At 35.4% G+C, this 13,908-nt stretch overlaps 2 protein-coding genes and 1 pseudogene across 2 annotated transcripts in view; 1 reads left to right on the top strand and 2 right to left on the bottom strand.

Moving 5' to 3' along the window:
• Window positions 1–17: 17 nt before the first annotated feature.
• On the top strand, window positions 18–7,244 carry slc7a14b (solute carrier family 7 member 14b). Its single transcript, XM_026201272.1, has 7 exons — window positions 18–701; window positions 1,637–1,873; window positions 1,983–2,200; window positions 2,301–2,447; window positions 3,616–3,824; window positions 4,908–5,758; window positions 6,902–7,244. The coding sequence occupies exons 1-7, from the start codon at window positions 404–406 to the stop codon at window positions 7,204–7,206; spliced, it is 2,265 nt and encodes a 754-aa protein (XP_026057057.1). The 5' UTR covers window positions 18–403; the 3' UTR covers window positions 7,207–7,244.
• Window positions 7,245–9,206: 1,962 nt separating this feature from the next.
• Window positions 9,207–11,265, bottom strand: LOC113042417 (claudin-11-like; annotated as a pseudogene).
• A 937-nt stretch (window positions 11,266–12,202) lies between these two features.
• LOC113042411 (polyhomeotic homolog 3) overlaps window positions 12,203–13,908 on the bottom strand; it is a 28,119-nt gene continuing 26,413 nt past the window's right edge. The window contains exon 14 of the mRNA XM_026201271.1: window positions 12,203–13,258. Coding sequence (XP_026057056.1) covers window positions 13,098–13,258 — 161 coding nt within the window. The 3' untranslated portion in view covers window positions 12,203–13,097. The remainder of the gene's footprint in view (window positions 13,259–13,908) is intronic.

Here is a 13,908-nt window from a genome sequence, read left to right on the forward strand (position 1 = left end):
TAATGAGACGTGCCACCATAGCAACATTTCACCTAAGTGAATGAAGGAACACATTCTATTGTCTGACTATTGTAACATGTTGCTCTGCAGTATTAAACCTAGCATGATGTTTTGTCTGAGTTGATTATGTTTCATTATCTGTGGATAATATGCGAATAACATGCTCTTTTTTTAGGATGTCATTGCGGATTTTGTATAGAGAACTATGATGATTGATCAGATCATGGATCCTCTCTGAGCCTGTGTGTGTGTGTGTGTGTGAGAGAGAGAGAGAGAGAGAGAGGAGGGAGCAAAGAATAAAGCAGGAGACACTCATACAAGACAAGTTTAAAGGAAACACCTGGAACGAGAGACTGAAGACAAACCTCACCCTTCTTTTATTCAAGTCTTCCTGTGCTGGAGGATGAGCGCTGTCTTTGCTAAACTGGACCCTAGGAGAATTGAGTGGGAGTCGTCCTGGTATGGACTCCACTCTCGAATCCTGCGCACTAAACCTGTGGACTCCATGCAGGAGGGCTCAGATGACCTGCACGGCACCAGGCTCGCCCGTGTGCTCACTACAGTGGATCTGGTGTCACTCGGGGTGGGCAGCTGTGTGGGCACTGGCATGTATGTGGTCGCTGGGCTTGTGGCTAAGGAAATGGCAGGACCTGGAGTGATCTTGTCCTTCATCATTGCAGCTGTGGCATCCATTCTGTCAGGTGAGAATTTATGACTTTTGATTTTAGGAACAGTTTGCATTTGAATTTAGGACATCAAAAATCACTGCTGATGCTATAACATAAATAGGCCTCTTATCTGTCAAGTTAGCTTGACAATTACATGTTTTATATACAGTATACTGTGCATATATATATATATATATATATATATATATATATATTTTTTTTTTTTTTTATATATATATATATATATATACAAGTCTACCAAACCAAGACTTGACCCAGTTCTAGACCAAGAACCACAAGACTGAGACCTGTCAGTCCAAGAACCAGACTCAGTCTGAATGAACTGAAATAGAGTAATAAAATAATAATAATACAAAATAGAAATAACAGAATGGAACTGAAATAGAGTAATAAAATAATAATAATACAAAATAGAAATAACAGAATGGTGAATTTATTATTGAATTTTAAACACAGGCCAACTTTTTACTGTGATGCCAATAAAAAAAAATGTTCAATACATTTTAAAAATAAATACAATTATATAAATATACCATATTCCCACAATTATTTTACTAATAAACAGAAAATAAAAACATAATACTAATTATTTTTAAACATTAATAAATGTTATTATTATTTTTAATAATAATATTTTTCTGCATAAATTATGAATGTGAATATTTTTTCAAAAAATGAAAACATAAGACTATATTGAAATATTTAAGCATATTATAATTTTTATTATTATTTCTAATAACAATAATAATTTCTACATAAATTATAATTATAAATAATTTTACATTGCCAGTAAAAGTTTTGTCATTAAATCCCTAATAAAAAAACAAAAACATAAAAACGATAAGATGAGACCTAAATTAACATCTATAAAATTCCAGACATTGACTTTAAATGTGTTTCTGTATTCTGAACTGGTCAAACAGCTAATCTCAGTGAGTTTCACACAGGTGTCTGCTATGCTGAGTTTGGTGTGAGAGTGCCTAAGACAACAGGCTCCGCCTACACGTACAGTTATGTCACAGTGGGAGAATTTGTGGCCTTTTTCATTGGCTGGAATCTCATTCTGGAGTATTTGATTGGCACAGCAGCAGGGGCCAGTGCTCTGAGCAGCATGTTCGACTCTTTAGCCAATCACACCATCAGCCGCTACATGATCAACCATCTTGGCACAATGAATGGCCTGGGTGAGTGTCCATCCTAGTAATCAGACACTAAAAATCACTTGTGTGGTTGATGTGGGCTTTATCCATCCTTCATGTTCCTCAAACAGTTCATTCGTTTGCCTCATTCCAGGTAAGGGAGAGGAATCTTATCCAGACCTGCTGGCTCTGCTGATTGCTATGGTGGTGACGGTGATCGTGGGTTTTGGGGTGAAAAACTCTGTGAGCTTCAATAATGTGTTGAATGTTGTTAACCTGGTCGTGTGGGTCTTTATGGTGCTTGCTGGACTGTTTTTCCTTTCTGGAGCCAACTGGGAAGATGGGAGGTTTCTGCCTTATGGCTGGTCAGGGGTAAGAATGTAAATGCATTACTCTTTGTCTTCAGTGCATGTGATGTTTAGCAAAATGAGCATTCTACAAAATAAAGATCAATGTTGTATGTGCTCTTTAGGTCATGCAAGGAGCTGCGACCTGTTTCTATGCCTTCATTGGCTTTGATATTATCGCCACCACAGGAGAAGAGGCCAAGAGCCCTGACACTTCTATTCCGTATGCCATAACCGCGTCTCTCGTCACCTGTCTCACAGCGTACGTCTCTGTGAGTAAACTGACTCCTATCTTACCCAAATACTGAACTGAGAAGACATTAGTTAACTTTGTTTAATGACATAATAATACATTTTAGTTGCATTTATAATATCATGATTATGGCTTTTCTCACTCAGTACAAATGGATCTGTGTAATACGAAAATATGAAAACATTTAGTGGCCTTTATTTTTTTTAAAGGGATAATTCACCAAAAATGTACAATTCTGTCATTAATTACTTGCCCTCATGTTGTTCCAAACTCGTAAGACCTTTCTGTGAAATCCAAGAGCTTTCTGATCCTTCACAGACAGCAACAGACCTGACACGTTCAAATATGTTTCTATGTGCAAAGACAAAAAATTACAACTTTATTCAACAATTTCTACTCTTACGTGTCAGACAATGACACAAAAAGGATTCTCATAGCTTTATAACATTACGCTTGAGCCACTGATGCCACATGGACTATTTTAATAATGTCCTTACTACCTTTCTGGGCCTTAAACATGTCAGTTGTGTTGCTGTCTATGGAGAAAGCTCTCGGATTTCACTAGAACTATCTTAATTTGTGTTCTGAAGATAAATGAAGGTCTCATGGGTTAGGAACACCATGAGGGTGAGTAATTAATGACAGAATTTTCATTTTTGGGTGGACTATCCCTTTAAGAAGCATGTGCCTCTCATAGGGATCATCATACATTTGGTTCAGAAAGCTTTTATACCAGCTTATAGATAGCCTGAAAGATATTTATAAAATAAACATGGATTCTATAATTTGTAACCTAACTTGAGAGGCACTGCAGAAAAAATAGGTGTACAAGATATGCAAAAATTTCAGCCTACATTGCTCATTCAAACAATTCAATGAATCATTCAAGCACTTCAGACCTGGCCTGTAATTTATTTAAGCCCTATTCTGATCCCTAGAGCTGAAGACCTCCTTTTTCAAATATTAATCTGAAAGCAATTTGCTTTTACTCTCCTGAGACAGATTAAATGCATCATGAGCTTTCTTATTGTGCTATGGAATTGGATGAATCGTCCTTCGGCATCCATTCATTGCCACACCTTGAAATAAGTTCTGGACTGAGATTGTGATTTTTGATTGTGATATATATTTTAAATTGTTGTGAAAACTTCCACATAATAAGCTTTCTACCTGTTTATACGTCTGAGGTGAGTGTGATTCTGACGCTGTTGGTGCCATTTAACCGGATTGATGGCGATGCCCCGCTGATGGAGATGTTTGCCATTCACGGCTTCCTGGCAGGGAAGTATATTGTAGCTGTGGGCGCTGTTGCAGGACTCACTGTCAGCCTGCTGGGATCTCTCTTCCCTATGCCCAGAGTCATCTATGCCATGGCAGGAGATGGGCTGCTTTTCAGGTATATGTGTATATGTTTTCTTTTTTTATGCTATGCATGTTTTACAAACTTTTTATCCCAAGTTTGTTTGTGCTATTTTTAGTTCCATATTTTTATATTTATATTTTCTGTTTTCAGTTTAATTTGAGTAATTTTGTTATGGGTTCAAATAGTTATTAGTTGTTGTTGTTTTTTTTGTTTTTTTTTAGTGTAAATATGTTTAATTTAAAATTAATTTACAGTTAATCAAAGATTTGGCCAAATTGTGCAGCCCTATTCAAACAAATGAAGCAAACATGGATTTATTATTATTATTATTATTTTATTAAAGGTTAAATCACAAATGGAAAATAGCTTTTTTTAAGTTAAAGTTTTAATAATTGTAGCTTTTGGTAATTTTTCCAGTTTTTATTTTCTTTTGTAATTTGTATTCGTTTTTTATGCAGATTTAGTTTTTAGTCACAAAATAAAACTCAACGAAAGAAAACCTAGAAAATTAAAAATTTCTATTTTAGTAAGTTTTAGTAAGTTTTAGTAAATTTTCTGTAGGTTATTGCAACATTTATTATTTATTTTAATATACAAATAAATTATCTGAATATTATTTCTTTTTTTTTAAATGTTGCTCAAATTGTGCATCACAGTTTTTATCATAAAAACCCACAATTATGTTTTTTAGTTAGTTTTAGTTAGTTTTGTTTTATGTTTTTTCAGGTTTTATTATTATTATTATTTTTTTAATTATTAATATTATTATTATTATTATTTTTATTTTTTTTGTATAAGTATTTTTTAATCACAAGATTTTGGCCAGCCCTACAAAACAAGCACAGCAAACATGTTTTTTTTTAAATGATTAAATCACATTTTAAATTGTGATCACAATTTTTATCAGAACAAAATTAGTTACAGTTTCAGCCATTTTATTATATATTTTTGTCATTATTTTCAAATGTCTGTATAGATTTCATATAATTGTCTTGGGAATGGCTGAAATGAAATTGTATTTTATGTGAACGATGATTTTACTTCAAGTAACAACGTTTTCTATGGTTTTAGTTTTATTTCTCTATAATAACTCTGGCTTGTTGGTGTGTGCTCCAGGTTCCTGTCCTTTGTGAGTCCGCACACCGAGACGCCTGTGCTGGCCTGTGCTGTGTCAGGCTCTCTGGCTGCTCTGTTGGCTCTTCTGGTGAGTCTGAGGGACCTGATCGAGATGATGTCCATCGGCACGCTGCTGGCCTACACACTGGTGTCAGTATGTGTGCTGCTTCTGCGATATCAGCCCGACAGAGACAGCTTCACCAGTTTCCTTACTGAAGAGGAAGAGGAGGAGCGGAAGAGGAAGGAGGAAATGATGGCAGCTAGTGAGAAGGACATGAACTCACCTGACGGAGAAGAGTACACCGACAACCCCTGTGGGTCCAAGAACCTCCCCTCCAACGGAGACGATGAAACTCTGATCGAAAAATCAGACTCTGGAGGTTACCAGTCGGATAGTTCTGGCTACGGTGTTGGAGATAATGGCACTGAGGTGGACGACTCCAATAGTCTCTTGAAACGCATTTTGGGGTCTCATTATTATACTATACGGATGCGTTTGGGACTTCCAAACTTGGGCGATAGGCCCACTCCTGCAACAGGACGTACTGTTACTTCCTGTGTCCTCCTTTTCTTCATCTTGACCTTCTTTCTCTGGACGCTTGTCATCTATGGTTTCGACCAGGTCTCAGGAGGAGCTCGCTGGGCAATATTACCTTTTATAATGACTATAGTTGTCCTCATGGTTACTTTGGTTATTATTATTCTCCGGCAGCCCGAGAGCCCTAAAAAGCTGCCCTACATGGCGCCCTGTGTGCCCTTTGTGCCCATCGCTGCCATGCTGGTGAACATTTACCTCATGCTCAAACTCTCCAGCATCACCTGGGTGCGCTTTGTGGTGTGGTGCTCACTAGGTAAGCCAGACCTTCTCTTGTGTATGCTAAACATTAGGGCTACATGATTAATCAGAATAAAACTTATTATAACTGTATGATTATTAAATTGCAAAGGCTGCGATTAAATATAATAAATATAAGTGCATGTTGCAAGTTAAGCACAGAACAGTTCTTACAAGTACGCAGCTCGTAATTTACTCATTATCAATTAACTATTAAGAAATTGAGACTATTATAATTCTTTTTTTTAAATATTGAAATGAAATATTACAATAGGATTTTTTCTTTCTTTTTAAAATTTTGATTGTAAATATATTGTTTAAATAAAATATAAAAATGTGAAATAATATTTTGTGATTTAGTAATATTATTAGTAGTAATTATTATTACTAAATCATAAAATATTATTTAATAATATTTCATATTTCTTTAATCATACATTTTACAATGAAAACTTAAAATAGTCGTATTTCTGGTTTTGTGTTGTTGTTGATTTTATTTGGATTATAAATAAATAATTGTAAATGTTTTATTTAAAAAAATATTTCATTTATAATTAAAAAAATTATTAAACATGTATTTATAATAATAATAAAAGGGAAAGAATTGTGTATTAACAATATTCTTTACATATTATTTACAATTAATATTTATATATATTTACATGTATTATTTTTGCAATATTAAATTATTTACATATTATTTAATGTTACTTAAATATTTAGAAACCAAATAAAATAATAAATACAACTATTGTGATATTTCACTGTAAAATAAGGGGGGCAGGATCGGAAAAGGTCCATGCCGAGACTCGAACTCAGGATGACTGAAGCGCAACGGTGCTATATGTTGGTGCACTGCCCGTGAGACTATTGGCACCAAAACAAAAAATAATTAACATTCAAAAGCTCAATCACAATTTTTATCAAAAAATCATGCAGCTCTACTCCATATATTCTCAATCATCTGTAAGGGCCCATTTACACCAAAAATGATAACTTTAGCGATGACTATATAAGCTGCACACTGCAGTTCTGAAAGTGATTCCAAAGATATTCCTTTATGTTGTTAATGTAGTCATGGTGCGCACTTCTGTTCTCATAAAATTAGAATATAATTAGAATGATCATTCTTAACTGTCCTCATCTCTTCATCCTACAGGTGTGTTGATCTATTTTAGCTACGGGATGTGGAACAGCTCGCTGGAACTCAGCGCTAGAGAGGAAGCGGCTCATGCCAGCTCCTACCAGAGGTATGACACAGAGGTGGACGACAGCTTCAATGTCGATGAAGACCTCCCTCCTCAGGAGGACGAAGAGGACGGACAGTACCAGGGCTGGGCAGCTGAGGAGTATGACAATCAGAAACATTACCAGAGATCGTCCAACAGTCACAATTACAGAAGCAAAGGCAGGACCAATAAAGGATTTGAGGAGCTGGAAAATGAAGAGTATTCACCTGAGTGAGCAATATACACTAAACTACTGTCGCAGTGGAGGTTGGATTTGGGTGACCACGATTTTGGCAAATAGAATATGTTCCTAGGTTAATGCAACAATACTGTAATAAGTACTAAAGACAAAATGTGCATTATGACAATAAATTAGATCATTTTAATTAAAATACCCTGTTGATAATATATGTTTAAAGTCAGAATGAAATGGAAGCAACATATAGTGACATCCGAGTGAATGGAAAAATCATGTTACGAAATTTGATTAAAAAAGCAAAAATAAATTGTTTACAAGAAGATCATTAAGATCATTAAGCATTTTCATTTCATGCTTACTTTAAAACATTTTTTTTATTTTTATTAATTTATTTAATAAATTAGTGTGACATGGCAATATGAATTGAAACAATATTTTTGCCAAAAGACAAAAACTACGCCTAAACAAATCCATTAATAAAATCAGTTAAAAATGAAAAAATAATAATAACAATGGTTAATGTTAGTATGTGCTTGTCTGAGAGGAACAAACGTCAGTCCAGGAACACATTCTACTTGACAAAATCAGTCACTGAAGGATTTTCTAGATTTGAAGGTGTTCTTTAATGTCTCTCTAATTATTAAAACATTTTGTGTGTATTTCTTAGTGAACTGAAAAATATTTGTTCTAGAACAGGTACTTGTAAAAATGCATTTGCACCTTGTGACAGATAAGCGATTATCTAGAGGGATATTTAGACCGTTTTTTTTTTTTTTTTTAATTGAGGCTTCATAAGTGCCTTTAAATAGCCGCTCCTTAATGTTATTCTACTTAAATCAAATATATGCTTACTTAGATATTTAACAGAGTTAGTTTTTCTTTCTCATGTGAGCTGCTGTTACAGTGTTCGTTTTAAATTCACTTTTTCATCATACTTCGATCCTAAAAGCAGGGCCTTTGTCTTCTCCTTATAAATACTCAGGATGACTCTTAAAAGCAGAAACTCATGCAAGTTGTCACGACATGAGCAGAAACCCTCTGTAGATGCACTGAGTGGACTTTTCACCTTGCATCTTCTCCACAGCTGTGTTTGATCTAAAATCTCAAGCTCTCCCTTGAATTTCAGGGGGAAATATTATGATTGGCTCCCTGTGAAAGCTTAATAGTTCTCAAAATATTTTGCGACATTGATATCGAATTCCTTCTATGTTGGTTTGTAGAAATGTCTTACCCTTGTGGTTTCACCCTTGTTTAGGTCTGCATGAAGATATTTACCTTTCTTCCAAACAGCTATAACATTTCTATACACAGAGATCAACAGTTACATGTTTGAAAGAATATATTTCAAATGAAATATTAAAATTAATATATTTTACAAACACAGTGTCTTTTTTGTGTCATCAGTAATAAAAATATTTCGCAAGTTCATGTTCTCATTACATTTGTGATTGAGATGACATATGACGATTAATACAAACAATATGCATAACACTGAATGGTAGCTTTTATGTCTTCAAACCCCCCAAATAGCGCTTAAAATAATACATTACCACAGTAAATCAACCTTCAACTATATGAGACCAGAAAAATGACCGGTTATCCTCTTACAGAGATTTTTTTCTCAAATATCAAATGCTGATTTCCTTGGTTGTGTGCAGGAAACTGTGAGGAGATCAGGAAAACAGTGCAGATGACATCTGGTCATTTAATCACACAGGTTTCCTGTTCATCTGTCTAGTATATGTCTGTCTGGGTGTACATGCTTTTGTAAATGCTGGCATTATCTAATAAGCTTATTTGCACAACGTCTACGAAAGTAAAAACATGCCTAAGGAACCCAGAACTGTTTCCCTTTGAATTCTTTTCAAACAAAGCCTTTGATGTTGAAATATCTGCAAGTTTTAGAGAACAGTTTCCACTGAATTCTCTGTCTCCGCAAAATCTTCACATGTTTGCAGTCAGACCATGGTAGTAGAAAACAAATTGTTCACATATTTGATTGGTGTGTTCAAATCATGAGATAAGGAGCCTGTGGTCCTATCCAGTGTGTCTTCACTCTCACACATGTGCGCTCTTGGCATGGTTGTTAATAGGAGGGCTGGAGTTGGTAACTCCGCTGTGTTTTGAGTAGTAGTAGCGGTTTTCAGGATTTTGATTTGGGCCGTCAGCCCTTGAGCAACAAATCATCACCGAGCTGCCTAAAAAACAAAGGGCTGAACCGACCCATCCAGCATACAGAGAGAATCCGAACGACATCAGGCCGTCCTCTTGAAGCACTCCGATGGGGAACCACACCGTCGACACCATCCCACACAGAGCTGAAAACAAGAGGAAGGCCACTATAATGTAGTACCACAATCATGGAGAATAGCAAACTGACTTGACTGGAATGGAGAAACGATGCTTGACTGTTCTCAAATCAAGAATCCTTCTTGATTTGAAGGTTACTTCTGATAAGCCAAAAGTAAACCAGCCACCTGTACAAACGGGTCGGAGAGTTGACCATGACTGGCTCTTCCCATTCTAACAGGATGTAGGAAATCTCTGGATGTTTTACAGTTACTTCAGTCAAGGACATTTTCAGCCCTGATTGTTGAAAGCCTGATATGAACGACCAGAGGACAACATAAAGCATTTTGCTTAGAACTGCAACATTTTCAACAATTTAACACATTTTTATTTAAGGTTCATGAGTAATCAAGAGGTCCTTTGCAGGAAATGGTACCATGGCTGTATCTAATTTAGAATCGAGTAATACGTTTAAAGGACAGTACACTTAAAAATTTAAATAACACATTCACTGAACATAATTCTTGTTGGCGCTTACATGAGAGCTCATGAGTGAAGTTGTGATAAGTTGTTCTTGTGAGGTAGATCTTCTCAATTAATTGACTGATCCAAATCATAAATGACTGATCCAGCCCTCAGGTTTACACACTGACTATATAACGACTTACAAAACAAAAAAAAGTTATCCTATATTACTTCAGAAGACTAATGCACAAAACAACTTTTTTTGATAATTTTATATTATTTAAACTTTCATTCATTTAAAAAAAAAAAAAAAGCAAGTAGCACATTATTGACTATTTTTGTGTTCTGTAACAATGAAAGTGAACAGATTTTGTAACAAAATTTGAGTTAATAAATGACAGCGCTTTAATTTTGGGGTGAACTACCCCTTTAAGAAATGACCATTGAAATGTCTTTTTTTTTTTTTTTTTTTTGAATGACACCTCTTCCTGAAGCTGACGGTCTGACCCTAATAAGCATGAATAATACAGTAATAACTCACATATGAACAGTATAAGTAGTCCCCCCCAGGACTGCGCGTCTGTATTTGCTGTCTTCAGTCTCGTGGCTCAGTTTGACGCATGGCATCGCCAGCAGCACGAGCGCCAGAGCCGGCAGACCGAGCAGAGAGGAGGAGACCATCAGAGCGCGAGACGTCTGGATGTAAGCTTCACACAAACACAACAACAAATGCATTCAACATCCCTGACAACCTAGAATTTGCACACACAGAAAACTAAAATAAAAATGAAACACTTATATATACACATTATAAAAAGGGCACGAATACACAATTTTTAATAATTCCATCGAACTTGTCAACTCACATATTATTTTAGAGTTAGTAAATAAATAATAATAAAAAAACAACTTAACTAAATTACGATTTGTGTAAAATCCATAAAGCGGGGAAAAAAGAATGCATGCAAATAAAAGAATGATGTTAAACCTGGCATCTCGAGGATCTGGTTGAGTGAGATGCAGTGATAGAGAGCAGTAGAGATGACGCACTCTGTCCACAAGCCATTGGTCTCCAGTTCATCCATCTTCCTGCAGGTGTGCATGCCGTATTTACAGGTCACCACCATAGGTCACCACCCAGTCGTTTGTTGATGTCGCTATTATAATACCAGTCCAGCCGATGCAGCTCATTAAAAAACCACAAAGCAGGTGACAGCTATGGGACATTCTGACTGAATATGTGTTTGCAGAGAAGATGTTATGGTATTCAAGTAAAAAAAAAAAAACTAATAGAAAAACATTGAAAATATTTAAATATCTCTGATCCTAAATTATGGAGAAGATGAGCATACCAACAGTTTGAGAATGGACCGTGAAAACAGTCCACTTGATAAATTTACTTTTTTTATAGTGGACGTGGCCAACATAACTTTCAGCCAATCAGAAGAAAGTACAGCAACATACGTCATAATCGCCGTCCCTCAAAGCTTGGAGAATAACATCTTTGATTTTATATAGTGATAATAAATCTCTGCTTTCATTTTCTCTCTCAGTGTTTTATTTTTAGGCTTACTCACAAATTAAATAGCCGGTAAAATATTTCACAAACTACAACAGAACTTTAAAACACTTTAAAAACACGCTTTCTGAGAAAGTATGGAATTACTGTTTTGGGCGAGAATGCCATCTAGTGGGTTAGATGATATTATGCTGTCCAAGACCAATTTAACATCAGACACATATCTGGAGGCTTTATGATGACTCATACCAAGTTTAGAAAAATCACCCTTTCTAAATGACAGAAAACAGATTTATACACTACTGTTCAAGTGTTTGGGGTCAGTAAGATTTCTTTTGTTTAACGAGATTTTATTGCATTTATTTATTTTATGTATATTTTTTTTCCTGGATGACAAAGCATATTTTTCAGCAGCCATTACTTCAGTGTCACATGATCCTTCAGAAATCATTCTAATATGCTGATTTGCTGCACAAGAAACATTTATTATTAATGTTGAAAACAGCTGTAGTACTTAATGTTTTTCTGGAAGCCATGATAATTTTTTTCACGATTCTTTGATGAATAGATAGAACTTTTGAAATTCTTGCAGAAACAAAATGATTAATTTCTGAACAAAAACAAAACAAAACAAAAGAAACAAATTACTGACCCAAACTTTTGAACTCATTGCCACCTGTTGAAGATACACTTGTACAAGGACAAAAACAAAAATCAAATCAACAAAGAATTTAGTACAATAAAGGACCAATTCAAAGTTCCTTAACAAAATGTAGTTGGTTTAATTAAATAATCAAAAGTTGCACAAGAAATGTAATGTAACAATGAGAAACAACACTTGATGACACAATCTAGTACATAACTTGCCTCAGCAAAATGCCTACAGTAGTTTCATAAGGTCTCATAAAAAAGGCACCTTTTCACTGCCTTGATTTAAAACGATTGCCTTCCGGTACCTTCTTTTTGTCTTATTCTTTGACAGCCTGTCTGATTTACACAGTACCACTGCGGAGATTTCACAAAATGTCATTTATGTCAGTATCTCAAACGTTGTTTAAAAATGTTTATAAACTTGAAATGATTCGCATTTGTACTTTCTAGAGCCTTAGAAGACAAATATATTAAATATTACAAATCCTTCACAAAACATTTTTTTTTAATTTATACACACGGAACACTGCATTGTTATACATGTATACATATGGAATACGATAGGAAAATATATACAATGGGACATGCACACAATAACAGCACTTCTGTTCTAGTCAAACCTTTCCGCGCTGACACAGGAAGTGATCTCCTTTACTCTCAGCCAAAAATATAAAATCATTGACCCTGATCATGATTACCTATACAAAAAAGGAGATGCTAACTGTTCGCTCCTACTGCGATTAAATATACATCCTGTAAAACGCGCACAGACTGAGACCATTATATTGCTACCATGCTTTCAGACAGAGGCTAAGTTTACAAGAACTGTAAGGTTTTGCTAGTTTAGTTCAAGCAAATACATGTAAGCTTTCTCATAACAATGAAATTAATCGCATAAATCTCTGAAGATTAAAGTGCACAAAATGGCTCTATTCTATTGGCAAGTGCTCTTATGGTCCACAAGGATATACCTAGCGTCTTTTGTGTCTCGGTTTCATTCTCTTTATCTTCCACCTTCTTTCAGGGAGTTGATGCGGGCGCATATTTTGAGAGCGGGGCCGAGTTTGACATTCATGGCGCTCATCAAATGGTCTTCGGTCAGAAGAAGCAACGCCTGCCCATCGATCTCTTGGGCTCTGAAGGATTCTGCGATGTCTTGACACCCTTAAATTATAGAGGTGGGTTAAAATAGTACTGCTAACATTCACATAATGGAACTAAGTTTGGAAAAAGTTTGTCAAGATAAATTTTATGTTGGCTTGAGAAAACCTAGCTAACAGACAGACAGACAGACAGACAGACAGACAGATGGATAGATATAGACAGACAGACAGACAGATGGTTAGATATATATGGACAGACAGACAGACAGACAGACAGATGGTTATATATATAAATATATATATATATATATATATATATATATATATAGACAGACAGACAGACAGACAGACGTATAGATATAGACAGACAGACAGACGGATAGATATAGACAGACAGACAGATAGATAGACGTATAGATATAGACAGACAGACGTATAGATATAGACAGACAGATAGACAGACGTACAGATATAGGCAGACAGACAGATGGATAGATATAGACAGACAGACAGACAGACAGACAGATGGATAGATATAGACAGACAGACAGACAGACAGACAGATGGATATCCGGATAGATAGATATAGACAGACAGACAGACAGACAGACATACAGATGGATAGATATAGACAGACAGACAGACAGACAGACAGGCAGACAGATGGATAGATATAGACAGACAGACAGACAGACAGATAGATAGATAGAT

The sequence above is a fragment of the Carassius auratus genome, chromosome 24 (assembly GCF_003368295.1).
Source record: "Carassius auratus strain Wakin chromosome 24, ASM336829v1, whole genome shotgun sequence".
Classification (NCBI taxonomy): Eukaryota; Metazoa; Chordata; class Actinopteri; order Cypriniformes; family Cyprinidae; genus Carassius; species Carassius auratus.

Coding starts and splice junctions, on each gene's coding strand:
- slc7a14b (XM_026201272.1), top strand. CDS start 404: ATGAGCGCTGTCTTTGCTAAACTGGACCCTAGGAGAATTGAGTGGGAG. Junction 702..1,636: donor TGTGGCATCCATTCTGTCAG/GTGAGAATTTAT, acceptor AGTTTCACACAG/GTGTCTGCTATGCTGAGTTT. Junction 2,201..2,300: donor TGCCTTATGGCTGGTCAGGG/GTAAGAATGTAA, acceptor TGTGCTCTTTAG/GTCATGCAAGGAGCTGCGAC.